The 17,767-nt window shown below is 49.7% G+C and overlaps 6 protein-coding genes across 6 annotated transcripts; 1 reads left to right on the forward strand and 5 right to left on the reverse strand.

Moving 5' to 3' along the window:
- Positions 1-12: 12 nt before the first annotated feature.
- On the reverse strand, positions 13-2,567 carry LAESUDRAFT_705073 (cytochrome P450 monooxygenase). The gene is made up of 14 exons (XM_040906571.1): positions 2,299-2,567; positions 2,105-2,237; positions 1,853-2,044; positions 1,640-1,788; positions 1,459-1,574; positions 1,286-1,406; positions 1,215-1,228; positions 992-1,158; positions 906-928; positions 765-846; positions 585-713; positions 386-529; positions 223-335; positions 13-174 (listed from the first exon to the last, which is right to left on the reverse strand). Exons 1-13 carry the CDS (start codon positions 2,480-2,482, stop codon positions 254-256), a joined length of 1,536 nt encoding a protein of 511 aa, XP_040760941.1. The 5' UTR covers positions 2,483-2,567; the 3' UTR covers positions 13-174; positions 223-253.
- An 820-nt stretch (positions 2,568-3,387) lies between these two features.
- LAESUDRAFT_762182 (cytochrome P450) lies at positions 3,388-5,518 on the reverse strand (the record flags this gene model as incomplete). Its single annotated transcript, XM_040913055.1, has 10 exons — positions 3,388-3,490; positions 3,543-3,686; positions 3,739-3,867; positions 3,920-4,265; positions 4,339-4,456; positions 4,505-4,620; positions 4,681-4,829; positions 4,868-5,074; positions 5,130-5,262; positions 5,314-5,518. The coding sequence occupies 10 exons, from the start codon at positions 5,516-5,518 to the stop codon at positions 3,388-3,390; spliced, it is 1,650 nt and encodes a 549-aa protein (XP_040760942.1).
- A 2,414-nt stretch (positions 5,519-7,932) lies between these two features.
- Positions 7,933-10,304, reverse strand: LAESUDRAFT_729466 (cytochrome P450). The gene is made up of 13 exons (XM_040909635.1): positions 10,036-10,304; positions 9,848-9,980; positions 9,603-9,797; positions 9,410-9,546; positions 9,237-9,352; positions 9,064-9,175; positions 8,993-9,006; positions 8,778-8,944; positions 8,701-8,723; positions 8,560-8,641; positions 8,379-8,507; positions 8,178-8,321; positions 7,933-8,124 (listed from the first exon to the last, which is right to left on the reverse strand). The coding sequence occupies exons 1-13, from the start codon at positions 10,229-10,231 to the stop codon at positions 8,040-8,042; spliced, it is 1,533 nt and encodes a 510-aa protein (XP_040760943.1). The 5' UTR covers positions 10,232-10,304; the 3' UTR covers positions 7,933-8,039.
- Positions 10,305-12,776: 2,472 nt separating this feature from the next.
- LAESUDRAFT_814845 (uncharacterized protein) lies at positions 12,777-14,954 on the reverse strand. Its single transcript, XM_040914634.1, has 8 exons — positions 14,867-14,954; positions 14,538-14,808; positions 14,438-14,474; positions 14,263-14,364; positions 13,879-14,211; positions 13,640-13,814; positions 13,409-13,559; positions 12,777-13,359 (listed from the first exon to the last, which is right to left on the reverse strand). Exons 2-8 carry the CDS (start codon positions 14,538-14,540, stop codon positions 12,886-12,888), a joined length of 1,275 nt encoding a protein of 424 aa, XP_040760944.1. The 5' UTR covers positions 14,541-14,808; positions 14,867-14,954; the 3' UTR covers positions 12,777-12,885.
- Positions 14,955-15,256: 302 nt separating this feature from the next.
- LAESUDRAFT_762185 (uncharacterized protein) lies at positions 15,257-16,424 on the forward strand (the record flags this gene model as incomplete). Its single annotated transcript, XM_040913056.1, has 3 exons — positions 15,257-15,276; positions 15,336-15,474; positions 15,522-16,424. 3 exons carry the CDS (start codon positions 15,257-15,259, stop codon positions 16,422-16,424), a joined length of 1,062 nt encoding a protein of 353 aa, XP_040760945.1.
- A 151-nt stretch (positions 16,425-16,575) lies between these two features.
- LAESUDRAFT_377860 (cytochrome P450) lies at positions 16,576-17,659 on the reverse strand. Its single transcript, XM_040902234.1, has 6 exons — positions 17,409-17,659; positions 17,331-17,353; positions 17,195-17,276; positions 17,018-17,146; positions 16,817-16,960; positions 16,576-16,766 (listed from the first exon to the last, which is right to left on the reverse strand). Exons 1-6 carry the CDS (start codon positions 17,558-17,560, stop codon positions 16,727-16,729), a joined length of 570 nt encoding a protein of 189 aa, XP_040760946.1. The 5' UTR covers positions 17,561-17,659; the 3' UTR covers positions 16,576-16,726.
- Between the last annotated feature and the right edge of the window lie 108 nt (positions 17,660-17,767).

Genomic DNA, 17,767 nt, shown 5'->3' on the forward strand with positions numbered 1-17,767 from the left:
CTTCTTTTTGTTGGGTATCAGAAAAGGTTCCATATTGCTGTTGAACAGGTGCACAGCTACGATTATACATGTGTCCTGACCAGTTACATGAAGTCATATATAAGTATACCTGGCTTCTCATGATCGTAGAATGCTTCGCGTTTGCTCTACGTTTGCTCCGACTTCAGCATCCGGCTGGAACTCATATAGTAAGCTTACTGTCCTCATTGCAAACTCACGTACGCTGTTCAGTATCAGGGCAGGTCTAATCCATTCAATCAACGTTAATCTGCGAGATGAGCTTGACCGCGTTCTTCGATCGCGGACGGATATCGCAGACGAAGGGCCTAGGATGACTAGTCTTGTTCTTGAAGCTGTTCAAACGAGAGATCACAGAAGTTCGTACCTAATTGTTCCAGATGCGAAGGAGATGACAGGCTCGATCTCCTTCCCTGAGACGTCTCGGGCCTTGTGGATACTGAAGATCGCGAGGATGTTGGCGACGGCGAGCCAGATGCTCTCGTCGCCGAATTGCCGGCCGGCACACAGTCTGACATGAGGTGTTCAGCAATGGATCACCCGATAGATACAAGAACAAGATTCACCGCCGACCGAAGCCAAACACTATGTTGTATGGGTCGCGTGTTGCTGCGTCTGCAGGGCTCATCTCGAGGAAGCGTTCCGGACGGAACGCATCTGGCTCGAAATACATGTTCGGGTCTCGTGTCATCGCCCTGTTAGCAATCCTCAGCCTGAACTTTATAGTAGATGTGATCATGACGTACCAGATGTTGGCCATCACCATGGACTCTCCAGGGATGTGGTATCCCCTATATTCGTCATCTTCCATGAGCTGGTGGGGTAGACCTGAGGTGATTGTTCAGCTCTTAATGCGTGCTACGCATGTGATAGACACATCATCGAACCTAGAGGTGCTGGAGGATTCCACCTGACATATGCATAGTCAAGTTGACGGCCAGCGGAACACGGCGCATGATTGATTGAAACATACCGATACACCTCCCTGAGAAGGCAGTCTACGTATGGAAGGGACTCTCTATCCTCGAACTCTGGCAAGCGACTGTTGCCTATAACACGGTCGATTTCTTCTTGCGCTTTGCTGCATGCTTCCGGGAACAACGTCATAGCCAGCACGAACGATTTCAAGCTTGTTGCGGTCTATCACACGCAAGGTTCAGTATAACCGTCAATCTGACAGAGCAATGATCGCCTACAGTATCGGTTCCGGCTGATAGAGCAAGTCAGTTAGTTAGTGGCTTGCTTTCAGCTGTATGAAATGTCCTACCTCCATACACAATATTGGCGGCACCTTTCACCTCGTCTCTCATTTCAGGTGACATATCTCCATCCTTTGACATCTCCTCAATCAGTGACGATAGGAACGACGGCTTTGCTGTCCCAAGGACCTTCCAGGAGTACGTCAGGTCATCTGTGACGAAATCTCGTGTCCCGACATACCATCGCCTCCTTCACTTTCTCGTACGGCGTGTCAATCATTCGCTGTACCAGTTTCCTGACTTCATACGCTCTCTTTTTGAAACCGCCTCCTGGCATCCATTCTGGAATGTACCGCACTAATGTGAACAGAGACCGTCCTGTTAGAAGCCCTGATGTGAAATGAACAGGGAGGCGTGCTTACAAAACGGAAAGAAGTCCACCAGTGTCGCAGCTGCACTCCCCGCTTCAACTGTTCCTGCCAAGGCGGCTTCCGACAAGTTGATGAACTCGTCATCCGCAGAGGTGACGCTGTGCCCATAGGCAATCTCCATCATGAGCGCGCCGACATACCTATGCCACGTTGTAATCAGCCACGAAGGCGTGGTCATCGACAAAACCGTCATCACGCTATTACCTCTTGAGATGCGAGAAGTGGTCTTCTGGAGTTTGAAGCATTGAGTGTAAAAGACGATTCGTCTCCCTGCGCTGAATCGGCTTATAGCTGTCCAGAGCGACCTTCGTTTGTAAGGCTGTCTGAATCCATTTGCGCTGCAGCTTCCATCTATCGCCATACGGGAGAATCGTCACGTTATGTGTAAATCCGATCCTGTGTCGAGTAATCACGAATGAGCACTCTTCGCGTCTCCGCGTGATCTCACGCTCTCACATCTCGGTGATTAGGATGAAACGCGGCCTGTCGGAGTACTTGGCCCCTCCCTTTTCAAGCAGGTCTTGTGCGGCTTGAGCGGAATTCAAGATCAACAAGGGTTTCCGGAACAGCTTAGCATAAATGACATCGCCTGCAAGAGGCCGCTGCAACGTCAGAAGGAGACCGTTATAGCGAGTCATTGTGCATCATACCATACTGCTTTGTCCAGTCAGCGAATGCTCTCTGTTGATACTCCAACGGGACTTGATGAACGTTCCCTAGAACCGGAAGGGGTTTCGGGCCAGGAGGTAGACGGTTGTGCTTGCCGTTCGTCCATGGAGCATAACGGAGCACAACTAGTACGGCGAGCAGAACGACACTAATGATCGCGCCCATCTTCAAAGATGTGGCAATATCTGGCAGGCGGGCTTAAGATGATGTGCTGGATGCTCGCTATAGCGTCTATGGTGCCTTTTATCGCACTAGCACGCTAACAGGCTTCACATTATCCGTCACATCGAAAAAGCGCTGATGAGAGTCGATGGAATGTTCCTGTGTACCTGACGTGCGATCTAGACGCTTCCGCGAGCTCCGATGGCTCGCGGAGAATCGATCTTCAAGATTGATACCTTGCGAATGTGAAAGTGTGAAGAAGTTTAATTTTCGCGGAATGCGACCTACATAGTATGATGGTGCTGTAAACTGCCGTCCATGCTGCTCAGAGCTCTGGCGGAAGATCGAGAGGCTGCAGAGTTTGCAATAACATTCTGTCAAATGAGAAAATCTAACTTACAACGAAGAAGAGCGGAGTGTGGTCTCAATGACTTGGAGCGGTAGTTTTACCTGGAGTCATCTTCGGAAGTCTGATGGTGTGGATGTCCGCCTGTGCCGCATGCTGTTCACAAGGCACCGTCCGTATATAGCTACTTAAGGTGGCCAGATCTGGCATATCGCGACTGTAACAGAGGGTATGCATTACAAGCAATCGAGCTTTTAGGCGAAGTTCCGACGCGGTTGCGCTCAACCGTTGAGTGGCGAACACGTAACGCCTGTGACACACGCGTGACGTCACGCGTTTTCGCTTCGTAATTTTTGATATTCAAAGACTACTGCTTTCACATGGTCGCGTCAACCTATAAAGCATGTAATACGGTCACCAGCAGTGCATTTGAGCCAATTCCCGTACAGATTTTCGTTGAAGTCTACAAGATCCGACAATGAGACTATGCAGTGTACAATCAGGCTTACTTTCAGTATGCAGGCAGATAAATTATTCCTTCGATCAATCAGCACATATAGACTCATGCCTCACTCCGGTCCATCCCATCGTCATCTCTTTGAGATAGCAGCTGCGCCACCTTTTCAGATCGCAGTCTGATGTTGCATACGAACGGATTGGGGCGCCTTAAATGCTTTATGAGCGCGCCATCGAACCCTCGCCCAGCCTGCATCCTACCTGACGGTTGCGGGTGAGAACGATTCCATGGGATCTATCTCGTCTCCAGATGAGGTGCGATCCTTCGAGATATCCATTGCGGCCACCATCGCTGCGGCCACTAACCAACAGCTCGAATCAGCAAGGAAACGGCCAGGGCAGATCCTATCGCGCAGTTGAGGAATGCAAGTACATCATACCTAGCAGTGACTCGCACCTTCGTCCAAAACCGAATATATATTTGCGTGGATCGGTCAAGTCATCTGTATCCGGGAGACTTGGGTGGAAGCGATCATTGTCGAAAGCATCAGCTTCAGTATATATCTCTGGATCTCGCGACATAGCCCTATGGGGTCATGAAGAGGAGAGAACACAGTGATTGGTGCGAAAACTCCTACCAGATGTTTGCGATAACTATGGATTTTCCAGGTATGAGATAATTGCGGTATTGGTCGCCTTTTAAGACCGCATGCGGTAGGCCTGAAGTCTCATGGTCGAGTATCTGAACCGGTTGACCAATGTTCTGACTTATCGAGAGGCCCGGGGCAAGACCATCTGCATTCAAGATAAATTCAGGACTGGGAAACCGAGTAGGTGCGAGAACATACCGATACACTTCTTTCAGAACACACTCTAAGTAGGGCAGCACGAGCCTATCGTCCAGATTCGGCAACCGCGAGCGTCCAACGACGGCATCCATTTCTATCTGAGCCTTCCGGTACACATCTGGGTACAAGACCATCGCTAAGATGAATGAATTCATGACAGGGAGGCGGACGATGTTATTCTCATAACTTGGCGTGCTGACTGCTCTTACCTTCGTACATCAAGGCAGCACTAGCTTTGATCCTGCGCTCATCTTCGACGTTCGTTGCGAGTTCAGAAGTCTCCTCTAGGATCCGCCGTACGAACGAGGTCTTAGCAGTACCAGATGACTACAGATGTGTTATGTGCGATCAAAAAAGCATGAAGCGTTGACGCACCATTGCAGTCTTGACACGCTCGAAAGGCAGGTTCACAACTTCTTCTGCCGCACGTCTCAGTTTCAAGGCCTTGCGCTTGAATCCCGCTCCCGGCATCCCGGACGGAATGTACTGGACTGCAATCCGCATAGCCCGAGTATCAATCATAGTATATCTCGGAAAGAAGAAAAGCTCACGAATTGGGAACAAATCTGCCAAGGAAGAGCCTGCACCGCCGAGGTCTAGGGTCCCCGATATCGTCTCGTGCGACATACGAATGAACGTGCCATCCGAGGATGTCGCCGTTATTCCATATAGAATTTCCATCAAGACACTCGCTACGTATCTATACCGTGAGGGTCAGCATCTCCGCGAGCTATTAACAAGTCTACATGCTTGCTGATGTGCTCTGCGAAGTTTTCTGGGGCTTGAATCAAGTCCGAAAGCATCGAACGGACTTCGCGTTGCTGCAGCGGCCGATAACTCTCAAGAGTACTTCGTGCCTGAACCGTTGTCTGCGCCCACTTGCGTTGTCGTCGCCATTCATCGCCATAAGGCATGAGGCTGTAGTTTGGATGGAAGATTCTCACTCTGCGGATGTGTGAGCTAATCAATTGTATGATGCGCGGACTGGCTCAGGGCTTACAACTCAGCGAGTATGACAAAGCGAGGACGATCTGAGTAGATGGTGCCGCGCTTCTCCATCAGCTCCTGTGCCACTCGTAGCGTATTCAATATCACGACATTCTGATGAAAGAAGCGCGCGTAGACGATCTCCCCTGATTGTGCTTCAATACAAGCTGGCTGATATGATAACGCAAAGAACGCACCGTATTTACGAGCCCACGTGGTGAACGTATAGTACTGATATTGAGAAGGAACCCGATGTGCATTCCCTAGCAGAGGAAGTCTTGCAGGACCCGGAGGCATTCGGAGACTGCGCTTTCGCTTGTTGGCGACGGTTACGACGACATACACGAACGTGAAGCACAAGAAGATGGCAAGGCATATACTTTGCTCGCGGCCTGCAGCCATATCCGTCGTAGAAGGTAGAGACAGATAAGGTCCCGCTGCTTTTCAATATATAGTGAGAGAGAGTGTGGGACGTACCTAAGAGCGCTCTTGCGGCGAATCATGTACGGTGATATCAGGAAAACTCAAATCCACTCGAAGCTCGAGAACCTCCTCTTTAACTCCTTCTCGCTGGTTTTGGCTTTTACAAGTTACAAGAGAATAAGCACGCGCTAAGAAGCTCTCAACTTAAAAAGTCCAAACAAGCTTAAGGTCATGAGACTTTCTCGGACTTGTTGTATCATAAGCCGCATTTGAGTTTTCCTGATAGTCTTGGTTCGGATAGGGTCCCGCCTCATGAACTTGTGACTTGACTATGGAAAGAGCATCGTGGTAAGACGAACCTGGTAAATGTGGAACAATATAGAATCAGAAGTTAGATTCTTCGTCCGTCCCGACATGAATGTTAAAAGATTCACCGGCAAATCCGGTGGAAGCGAAGGTGCTTGAATAGAAGGCTAGAAAGTTCCACTTGGAGTTCCAGCTTCCGAGTATCAGCGGGCCTGTGGTGAGCGACTTGGAACATCGATTGCTTTGAATGGAAGCCATGCTCGTACCTCCGATTCTCACTGCCATGTTGAAAAGCAGAAACTGCCACCATCAAATAGAAAGTGGGAAGCCTATGATCACCTGACGTGGGCGAACACTTGTGCAGATTGAGACGTTGCTGGAGAAGTAAGCATCTATGTCGCTGCAGCATCGGCATCAAGGCATGCAAAACGTTGAATACGGCATCACAGGCTGTCGTAGCGTGAACCAACAATAGCACTTCGCAGCAGCGCTCGACACGATAGGGCCTAAAGTGTCACTGACGATCAAGTACTAACCCTTATGGCATATTCCGTTCGATAACCACTGAAGCCAGCATTGAATGATAGCACCGCCAATCTCGGTGCCACATTGTGAGTCACGTCTGTCATCGAAGCGCGCTTTTCTATCTGCGAAATAAGGCTCATGATTACTGAGTTCGGGCGACCGACGCTGAGAATAGCGAATTCTCACGCTGTCAGTCATATCGATGTTAAAGTCACTCACGGAGAGGCAAATCGGTCGAGAAAAGTCATTCCGTACATCTCTGACTGGGATCCTCTCAACGTTTTCAGTCGAGTCCTGGCTCTTACAAAAACGGTCCTGCCGTAACGCACCATGAGCTTAAGAGGCTACGTCTATACCTGCATGAACGATCACGTTTGCACAACGAGACGGCTTTTGCAACGCTATTAAATTGATCCATTAGTGCTTCAAATGAACAGGCTGACGATAACTTGACCACGAGAATACTCACCACAAGGAAACTGATCCCCGACGGGTTCTCGGCCCTGCTTTCGTACCGCTAGAGCACAAGCCCTCCTTCTGTTTCATGAAGCAGGCGTATGCACTGTTCGTATAGGAAGAGAAAGCCATCTTTCATGTTGACGGCATTAATTTTCGTTGCTTTGGCCACGATGGTTAAGATGGATGTAAAGTCCGCATCAAGGCTGTGTTCGGAGGCCGCATAACTAACACCAGCACAATTAACACCAGCAACTAGCCTTAAAGCTTAAAAGCTTAACCAGTCAACACAGCTCAGACTCGTGCACACGGTGCATCACGTTCAAGACTTAGCGCTGCGGAGTCAGGACTGATAATTGCTGCCGAGGGTAGCTTTTCCGTGCAGTTCACGGCGACTTGATGTCAAGGAGTGCGCGTCATGATGGAGCTTCGCAAACATTTCAAGCCGACCATCTCATCCAATTAAATTTAAAGGAGACGACGGCCAATGATGATGATCAATAGTTCTGCAATGTTTAGCCTGGGATCCGATATGGGGCTAACATTATCGCCTCTCACGCGATAGCCCGGAGTTCGATTCCCCGTGTCGGAATATTCTACGAATTGTTTTGCTTGACTGTCACGATGTGTTACGCCCGTCCCGGATACCTTGATGGAGCGTTCCCTCGGGTTTGCGAGCGAAATTGTTGATCTCCTTTGGCATTGGCCGTTGCGGCCTCCGGTTTCTTTTTTTCTTTCAGAAAGAGATGGCACTAGAATCGAGCGCAGCATACAAAGCGCACAACCAAGAGCCACTACTAGTACACCAGTCAGAGCGAGACATAAGATCCCAGCAATTGCTTTGGCCCGCTTGACGATCACCTGTCGCACTCTCAGGACTCGAAGTGAGAGCCAGAACGTGTCATCGAGCTTGTGCAATTGATGTTAGCTCCTATAGCTTGGATTCTTACAATTAGAGGCAACTTCTCAGTATGACAGTGAAAATGCGGCATGCCAAAGGCGACCATTCTGCTGTGATATGAGTGATGATTGCCAACTTGATGGTCGGACAGCAAGCCAGAGCTCAAACGGCCAACCACGACACTTCGCCTGCCAATGGTATCAACCGAGCGACCAAATTTCGGACCTTCACATATAATACACCGCGAAGTACTTTTTACATCGAAAGGAAATACTGAGCTTCTGAGACGAGCTGAATCGTGAATGCATGTGTTTAGGCTGACCTGGCTTCAGCGAGGATCAAGTCAGCAGCATGCTTAGTTCTAGGACGGATGTCACATTTGAAAGGCTTCGGGTGCCTGCACATTGTTCAGAGGAGCTCGTCGAAGAAATTAAAGGCGGGAATACATACTTGACTGTCCCTGACACAAAGTCAGCTGGTGGCATAATCTCCTTTCCGGACGAGTCATGAGCCCTGCGGATGTTCAATGTCGCTACCATACTTGCGAACGCCAGCCAGACACTTGCGTCTGCGAGGAAACGACCAGGGCAGATCCTACAAGAGTGGCATTAAGTATCATGTAGCGAACACCTTTGCACTTGCATCGCTTACCGGCGTCCGAAACCGAAAATGATCATGCGTGGATCGACAGGATCATTATTATCTCCGCGGAGTTTCTCAAATCTCTCGGGACGGAAGGATTCAGGATCAGGGAACATCTCCTCATCCCGTGTCATAGCCCTTGGTTCGCATTAAAATGATATCCTCGTGATTGTGTCATTGAGGTACGTACCATATGTTCGGCACAACCATGGCGCCACCTGGCATGCGATAGCCGCGGTACTCATCATCTTCCATAAGCCGGTGAGGCAACGCTAGAATCACATCAGTAACTCCGTCCATCCAGTTTGAGTATCACACCTATTAGACTCACATAGGGGCACAGCGGCACTCCATCTGATGCACGCCTTATCAATCGCTATTCGCTCATAGAGAAACGAACGTATTTACCTGTAGACTTCTTTCAAGACAGATTCTAGGTATGGTAGCAATGCTCGGTCGTCGTGGTTGGGAAGCCGTGTGTTGCCGATGACAGCGTCCATCTCAGCTTGCGCTTTCGCAAAAACTTCCGGATTGCAGACCATGGCCAGTACGAATGCAGTCATGGTAGTAACTGTCTGCGCTGTGGATCAGAATTGACCATTGAGGGATATCTCCGAATTTACCGTATCTGTGCCCGCTACAAAAGCACATGATTTATTAGTACTGTTCACAATTCACCAAAATTCGAGCTTACCTCCGTACAGAAGCGCTGCAGCGCCCTTGAGTTCGAATTCATCCTCTTCCGTGGGCTCTGCTATCTCTTCGAGGATGTTTCTAACGAAAGAGGGCTTGGCAATGCCCGCAGCCTATGTAGCCAAATGAGAATTATATGACTAAATATGACTAAAAGCGCAACTGCCGGCGCACCATATCCTCCTTGACCTTAGAGAAGGCAATGGTCCGCGCATGTTCACCCATGGCCTGGATCTTTAAAGCATTGCGCTTGAAGCCTGCCCCCGGCATCCACGTCGGCAAATATTTGACTATCGAGAACGATCAATATCTTGAAAGCATTACGCTGTGAGAAAAGCCACGCTTACGGATCGGGAAGAAATCCACTATCGTAGAACCTGCTCCGCCGGTCTCAAAGACGCCTGTGCTCACTTTCTCTGCCATATCCACATATTCGTCGTCGAGATAGCCATAGCCTATCTCGAGTAGCACAGCACCGGCATACCTGCAGATGACTGGCATTGGTAAATCCACATTTTATGAACATCGCATCATAACTACCGGTTGATATGAGCAACAAACTCCTTCGGCGTCTTAAGCATGCTTTGAAGGAATATCTTGGCCTCCCGTTCTTGCACAGGTTGAAAGGCATTGAGGGACACTCTAGCTTGCAAAGATCCCTGATACCACTTGCGATGGCGGCGCCATCGGTCCCCGTATGGCATAAGGGAAAAGTTAGGATGGAAGGAATAGACACTGGATCGCATCTGAGATACAAGTACCGCGAGCATCTTTCGAACACTCACAGCTCGCAGAACATTACAAAGCGTGGCCTATCAGAGTATATGAAGCCCCGCTTCTCTAACAGATCGCGTGCCGCCCGAAGGGAGTTGAGGACTATGATCTCCTTCTGCAAGATGCGAAGGTAAAGTACATCCCCTAAGGTACGTCAGCGTTGAATCCATTGAGAAATAACGAACTAAGTCTTGCTCACCGTATCGTCGAGCCCATCGAGCGAATGTCTCCTCTTGGAAGTCAAAAGGCACCTGATGCGCGTTTCCAATGATGGGAAGACGGGGTGGACCTGGAGGAAGAGGTAAAGCATGCTTAGGAGACACATAGCCGTGATACAAGAGAAGGATGGCAATCAGCACAAGTGCTGCGCACAAAATGTAGAGCTGCGACTCCATGTCGCTCTCCCATACAATGTGCAGGGTTGGAGATGCAAGGCCCTGTTCTCTATTTATATCAGTATGCTGTAAACCGCATCCGTCGAATAGTAAATCGGAGCTCAAAGGAGTGCCCTTTGCCAATTGGTGGAACAAATAATGTCCATACGAGTACAACGGTGACTCCACATGACATATCGCATATCAGAATGACCTCAAGAATCAAGGCGCATGCATCTGGCAGAGAAGCTATGAGACGCTCCAGGAAGCATCGGCGGTATTGGAGCTCCTCTGGAGTGGGAATAATAGGAGGGTGAATCGGAGCAGCTGACGTGCTCTTCGCGGAAGTTGGAACGCGCATTGGCTATACCTTTGTCCTTGAAGTTCTTCGCGTGGAGAACTTCGAATGCTGAAAGCGGAATGCAAAGCTTGACAGCGAAAGAGTATTACAACCGAACAGGTGTAACAAGCTGCGCAATGTCAATATCGACGTCCGAAGCGGCAGAAGACAAACACATATAATCACTAACTGCCCAGAGCCACAAGGGAGTTTAAACTTTGTTTGATCACCCTGAGACGACGTTATCTTTAAGTCTGTTACGCTGCAAGGATCGCGTTACTCACTCATTATTTGTGTATCATAGTATGAGTACCACACCAAAGACATGAGGTCTGGAAACGCACTTGGTCGCGATAGCACGAGTTTGACAGCGACGTCACGGTTCTTACCCTGGGGATGACCTTGGACGCATATTAAGTGTCAATAGTCTGACATTCAATGTGCCGTATCGCAAACCCGACTCGCTCGAAAATTATTACTAGCGATCCAGCTTATGTTCGTTCACGGTTCACCCAATATTTCTCTCGCCCTTCTTGTTCGTGAGCAGTAAATGAATGCCAGAGCATCTTCTAGCGTCACGATTAGGGTGGATTGGGACTCTGAAAGTTCAACGTTCAAGGACCAGAGGGCGCTCAAACCATGGGCTTGAGAGAAGCCTTCGCTGCGCGTGACCGAAAACGAACGTGCGTCTGTGACAACACGTAAGGACCAACGTCCGACTCCTGATTTCCCATTGCCCTCAGGTACCTCCCTCGAATCCGAGTGCTGTGCTCGCACGCTACGTATTTTCTGCCTCTTCAAACAATACAGTCCGCCTTCACTACGCCCCTAGATCTGGCTTGTATTTTCCCCGTTCATATCTAGCCTTGTCTCGGAGTCTGAAACAATTGTGACATGTGGTATGCTCAGCATCACTGTCCGTTTAATTATCCGCTTCTCATTTGTCTTTGTCTGTCCAGTCATCGGTGTATCAATGCGACCTGCAGGCTGAATCGCGAATAAGCCCCAATTGGCGCATAGCAGCTAGCAGCCGCCATCCGCTCTGCCCCCGTGCTGCTGGTGATTCACACGTCTGTAGGCCATTGAATTGCCCAAAACGCCGTCAACCGGTCAGCGACCTAGCCGAGTCATCTTGCTTACCGCATAGATAGGTTCCGGGAAAATTGGATGCCACGATGTACGTCCTGATAAGGGCCACCATTGTCTTTTTTCGCCATGACTCGCGGAATCATGCCTGCCCGCGAGACTCGCTCATCTACTACGGCGCGCTCGCTTCATCTCTAACAGGGGCAGCAGTTGTCGTACATCCCAATCTGGATACATGCTAATCGTCAGCAGTTCTCACCCTTTTCCATCTTTAGCTGGGCATTCCCTCTCGTCAGCCTTCCGATGTCCTGCGAATAGCTCAATCCGCTTCGTGAACATTGCCATTGTGAAAGCATGCAAGAACCGAAGATGCTTCTGTCCGCTGCAGGGCCGCTTCTGCCCCATGTCCACGTAATGAACGTTATCGGCTGGCCGCCGTGATGTGAAATAGAGTTCAAGATAGGTCTGCTATCTCCTTGACTTTGTTTTCGCAAGCGTTGGGCATGTGATGTCGAATCATAGAACCGCAAGTGGTCGCACAATCGTTGCCATGAGAGCTTTGGCAGTCTCTTCAACGAGGAGAATGGCCCGAAAAGTGGGACGTTGGTCGATGGTCTTTTGGTAAAACAGTCTCAGAACAGGATACGTGTGCTCTCATTTTCTGCCTCCCTTCAAGCAGCAAAGTCAACATGGATCGGCTCGCAAAATCCTACGTTATGGTTTTTTAAGAGGTGGTGGTAACGAGTCTGGGCTAAGGAGGGAGCATAGGAAAGTGCAATCATCTTAATAACAGTACTTAAAAGTACATGATATTGTCAAAAGGTATAGCCGGTCTGGCTCCTTGGCTTGGTTTCTCACAAAGCTTGCAAGGGCGGTGCACGACGGCCAGACAGCTGAAACGTTAGGTGAGCGTAGCAAAGCAGCTTCAATTCTGAGCGCGATTCCAGGGCAGCATCCGATTTGACGAGTATCAGTGAAAGCCCCCCGCACCATTGGCGACGCAGAGGGACAGAATGAGTGGATTGGTTATATGCGGTGGACTCAATCTGTCGCCATCTAACAATCATAGTACCCGACTCCTTCATGATTGTGTTGCTATGTGGTTTGCGTGTACGGAGTGATGTATTGCATGCTCGTTATAGTCTATGGTGCTTTTCGTTGCGCCAACAAGCTCGTCGGCTTATTACATTCTGTCACGTAGAGGACAGCGATGAAACATTCCAATAATGAGGATCGTTTATTGAGTTTTTTATGATCTCATCGATGCGCTGAATCTGCGCATCCAACATCTCCGTCTCCCCCGACTCGACAACGTCAAGGAGATATCATGCTCTCCTTGCAGTTCCCAGTCTGCGAGATCGAAGCCGTAATAACTGTCAGACAATTCCTCTGTAGACCCTCCACCTTCTGCATCAACAGCGGCCTCGGGAGTCCCAGTCCATGCCCACCCATTGCCTGCAGCTCGACACCTGCCAATTTGGACGAGCCCATCGAGCCATCCGCGCGTTCCAAACCACTCTTCACGCGCTGTTTCGATGCTGTGGCCCGTAAAGGCGTAATACGCGCGAATATGGGGAACATGCTGCGCAGCCTGCGTTTCTCGAATGCTCTCGCACGCTTTCGCGTCTTCTTCGTTCTGCATCTCGAGCTTCTCTGCGGCGGTGAATGTATCTTCCAGAAGCTTAATCATATCGGAATCGACTTGGTAAACCGCGGGAAGAGGCTGGATAGAACTGATTAGCAAAGATCGAAATAACATATTTCCTCGATACCTGATCATCAACACCAATGAATGAGTTCAACCCAGCAAAGGCATAGCGGTATGCGTCCGGAATATGCCAAGCTGAGGGAGTACGAATTCCGGCAGATTCGCTCTTCTCTAGTTGATCTAAATACCGTGCGATGCGCACTGATGGAACGGTGCTTGGAGGTTGATTCCATGTGAGAGGTGCCGCTGTTACATACTGTCGGCCTTCATCGGTGTTAAATTGGCTCTTGGTTACGAGAGAGGGCCTCGGCGGAATAGCCACTCATCTCGCAAGGAGGACGGGCCATACCAGATGTACGAGTCATTCAGCTTCGGGATGCCTTGTATTGTGAGATCAGCCAGGACTTCTACGTATACCATCTGACCAGCGGTAACAATCGGACCTTGAATGTCGATCTTCTGAGAAGGTTCTGTCAACAGAAACTGGCACAGAGTTCAACGTGGATATAATTCATTGAATAAAATTGAACATACCAGGCAGAGACGGGGACCAATCGAGCATATCATCATCAGCGAATCCAGAGCGGTAGTAATAGTATAGATTTGTTAACATGCGCAAAAAACGAGAATAGTCCCGTCCACCCTCAAAACTCCAAGAATGGGAATAGTCAAGGAGCTCGTCAAAGTCTGAGAAGTATCCTTCTGCTAATTTGATGCCAGTCCACATCTTCTTCTGTTCACGGACTTGCAACATGTTAGCGATAACGGTGCCTCGATTGCTGAGGACCTTGCGCCACGGTAGGTCACCTCTCAAAAGAAATAATACAGTGTCTGCAAAGGAATTGAGGTCATCACGACGGAAAAAATCTATAAAACAGAGTTGAGAAGAGAGAAATGCATTCTACACAGAAGACTTGCCTATTCCGTAGTGTGCATTGAGACTGGCCCAGGTAAGTGTAGCCATTATGTGTTTTCGCTCAATGATAGGCTGAGCGGGAATTCCCGTCTGATAACGACGAGCTATACCGAAATTAATCAGTCGCACACAATTGGGGTCTTGCACAGAGAGGAGAAATTATCAGGCTTGACTTACCGATGTATGATCCCGTGCGAGTGTATGTGTTCCAAGGCTGAGAGGTACAAAATCCCATTGCTTAGAGATAACGCATATGTTGACAAATGGAATGTCCTACCATCTGATTAGCAACAGGTAGGATTGTCTTCAGTGGAATGCGGCAAAAGGTCCTTCACGCTGGGGCCAAGCAGCGCCATCGCAAGATGTTCGAAATGTTCGAACCGGCCATAGGCAAACACTGTCGGAATCGCCTCATGGACATGCAAAAGCTGCAATATGCGGCCTCCATGCTGAAGCATCGTGCGTTTGCGGCGTAGAGAAACCCGCGACTTCTTCACTGCCATCCTATCGGAGACATTCTCTCCTTTTGTGGCGTTGAAGACCATACCCTGCGGGACAGTCGCTTAGTTAATTCAATTCACTGTACTGGCACGGGAATTCACTAACATAGGCGTCATATCCTAAAACCGAGCCAAGTTTGAAGACAAGCTGCAGATGCAAAATGGTTGAAGAGAGGACACGAGCGCATTGTGACTGGGCCGCCAGCAGTGCCGCCAGTAGCCGCCAGTGCAGTCAATTTCTGAATTACGTAAGCGTTCCGTAACACTCACAATCTCGTTTCATGCAGCTCGTTTCGCTCTCTTGATCGTAATTAAACACGGGCCTGTTGAAACTCCAGCTCTCCGATCTTTTCTGAGCGGTCCTCGTATACACTGTTGACTGTTCCACTCGGTACGCACAAGCTTTACAAATATTTCTGTGGTGTCTTTCGTTTCACTTACAATGTGGCGTCTCACACCAGCCGATACTCTTCGCTCGACAGCACCACTACGAAATATGGGCCAGTATTGGATGATGTGCGTAATGCGCACTGCGGGAACAGACGACTACGTGAGAGACTGACGAGGTCGGATAGCATCAATCTCGACAAGCGAGAAGCGACTTCGCACTTGGGAAAGCTGGGTGAATGTCTTTTTGACGGTATACCTGAATCTCTTGTGCCGTATTTTGCCATACCCCTTCCCCTATCGGCTCTTGATATCAAGAAAGAGTTCGTCTGCCAGACATCCACTCGATGCATGACGATGTTCTAATTTAGTAGAGTGGTGTAAATTCAGGTCCATCCGCGAACTCAGCACTGGGATCCTTGGACCTCGCACCCGAAATCCTGTATCTCATCTTTGATGAGATCGATGATCTGCGCGGTGCCATCTCGCTGTCGCTCACGAACAAGACATTGTCCGACATTGGACAGGCCCGTGTGTATGAGCTGGCATGCAAGACGACAGCGCCATGGGCCGGTGATCGCGTCATATGCGCCGGCGACTATATGCGGTGGCATGATCTGCCAGTAGGCATGCTCTCCGAGAGCGAACTCTACGAATATCGCAGCCAAGATGAAGATGAAGGCGATGGCGACTCGAACGAAGAGTACGACTCATACACAAACAATCCCCGCAACTTTCACGACGTTAGATGGCGGGAAGCGCCCTCTAGACATTCTGAACCTGATGTTCTTAACATCAGCAGCATTCATGATGCGTATTTTCACTACAACGTGTCGTCTTTCGAGCGCGAAGAATTTTCTCGCCGGCAGAAGCCGCAATACTCGATCGATCTCTCGAAGGATGAGACTCACGGATGGGTATTATGCAGCATCTCGAAGCGGGAGTACGTCAGGGCCAGCGTTGTTGCGGCTTTGACGGGCTCTAGCGCTAAAATGCCTCGCGGGATAGGAGGGAGAGGCGGCTTCGGTCTGGGTCATGTTCTCATGAGCCAGATTTGCTGGTCCTCTGACGACTCTATTTCAATGAGATATAAGGGTGACTTGCATCGCGGGAGGTGGGCGGGTGATCGCTTGTCCATCACGACAATGGACAGACTGGACAATCACGAAGCATGGAAGGACACGTCGGAAGAGGTGGTGAAGAAGATTACGAAAATTTGGGATGCTGACTGTCAAGGGTGGCGATCGCAAGTAAATTGTAATGACACACCGAAGTGATGTGAGTGAATTGTTGTAGCCATTAATCCCAGATTGATAACTCTAGGTGCCATATGCACTCTCTAACTTTCATCGCTCGATGTCGATTTGACATCTCTTGGGCATATTGTATTTTTTACGCGTGGACTCTCTGTAAGCTCATAAACCATAAAGGCGCATCTGTCCTTCTGCAGAGATCAAGGAACGGTGTTCTACACATTTCTTCGTTTGAGATGCCCGGACTTCTCTTCCTCAAGCACCCTACCTGCAGTCAATGTTCCTGTGCTGGCAGCCTGTCGTAAGACCGATTTGACGATCTGCACCTACCGGGGACGGATCTCACAACGGAAGGGCTTCAGGTGACTGGCTCTTCATCGTGAGAAGACATGCTGGCACAGATGCAAAACTCATACTTCACTGCGCCCGAGGCGAAAGCCGACACGGGCGTGATCACGTTCCCGGCTGTATCGCTGGCCTTACTGATGTCCAGCATGGCGAGAATGCTCGCGATCGCGAGCCAGATTGTCGAGTCGGCAAATTGCCGCCCGGGACAGAGCCTGCAGAGTGGCGGAATCAATATGGGCTGATAAGGGGATGATATGGAGCAAGTGTACCTTCGGCCGAACCCAAACACGAACTTGCGCAAATCTCTGAATTCTGCGGTAGATACATCCATTTCGCTGTACCTCTCAGGGCAGAACTCATCGGGGTTAGGATACAGTGTATGGTCATGCGTCATGCACCTAAAAAGACATTCAAAAAAGGAAAGTGAGGGAAAGTCATTGGCAAACCAGATGCTTGCTATGATCATCGTGCCTGAAAGTATATACCTGCCTCGATACTCGTCGTCTCCAATGAGTTGGTGAGGCACGCCTGCAAAACCACATAAGAAGGTCCACGTTGTACGGTTGCAGACAGTCTACTCACAAAGAGGGACGGGAGGGTTCCATCTGCAGCGTCATATGGATCAGTCGCCGTGAACCCACAAGAATATTATGGGCGCACCGGTAGACCTCCAATAGCACATGCTCGAGGTACGGCATCGAAGCTCTATCATCGACGTCTGGGAGCCGTTCGATGCCGACTGCCTTATCGATCTCGGCCTGCGCTTTCTTGCGGACGTCAGAGTAGAGCACCATAGCGAGGATGAATGTCATGAGGACGGTGCATGTCCACGATCCGATTGAGAACGCGGGTAGAGCGCACGCATACAGCGGAACTCACCGTGTCAGTACCAGCTGATCATGACAGAAGGGACGTTGGTTCGGAGACGGGAGAGAAGAAACGCGGACGATGTACCACTGTATAGGATGCCTCCGGCTCCCATGATGCTGTCTTCGTCGTCTTGGCTAAGTCGCCCCTTC

This window comes from Laetiporus sulphureus (assembly GCF_001632365.1).
Source record: "Laetiporus sulphureus 93-53 unplaced genomic scaffold LAESUscaffold_42, whole genome shotgun sequence".
In the NCBI taxonomy this organism is placed as follows: Eukaryota; Fungi; Basidiomycota; class Agaricomycetes; order Polyporales; family Laetiporaceae; genus Laetiporus; species Laetiporus sulphureus.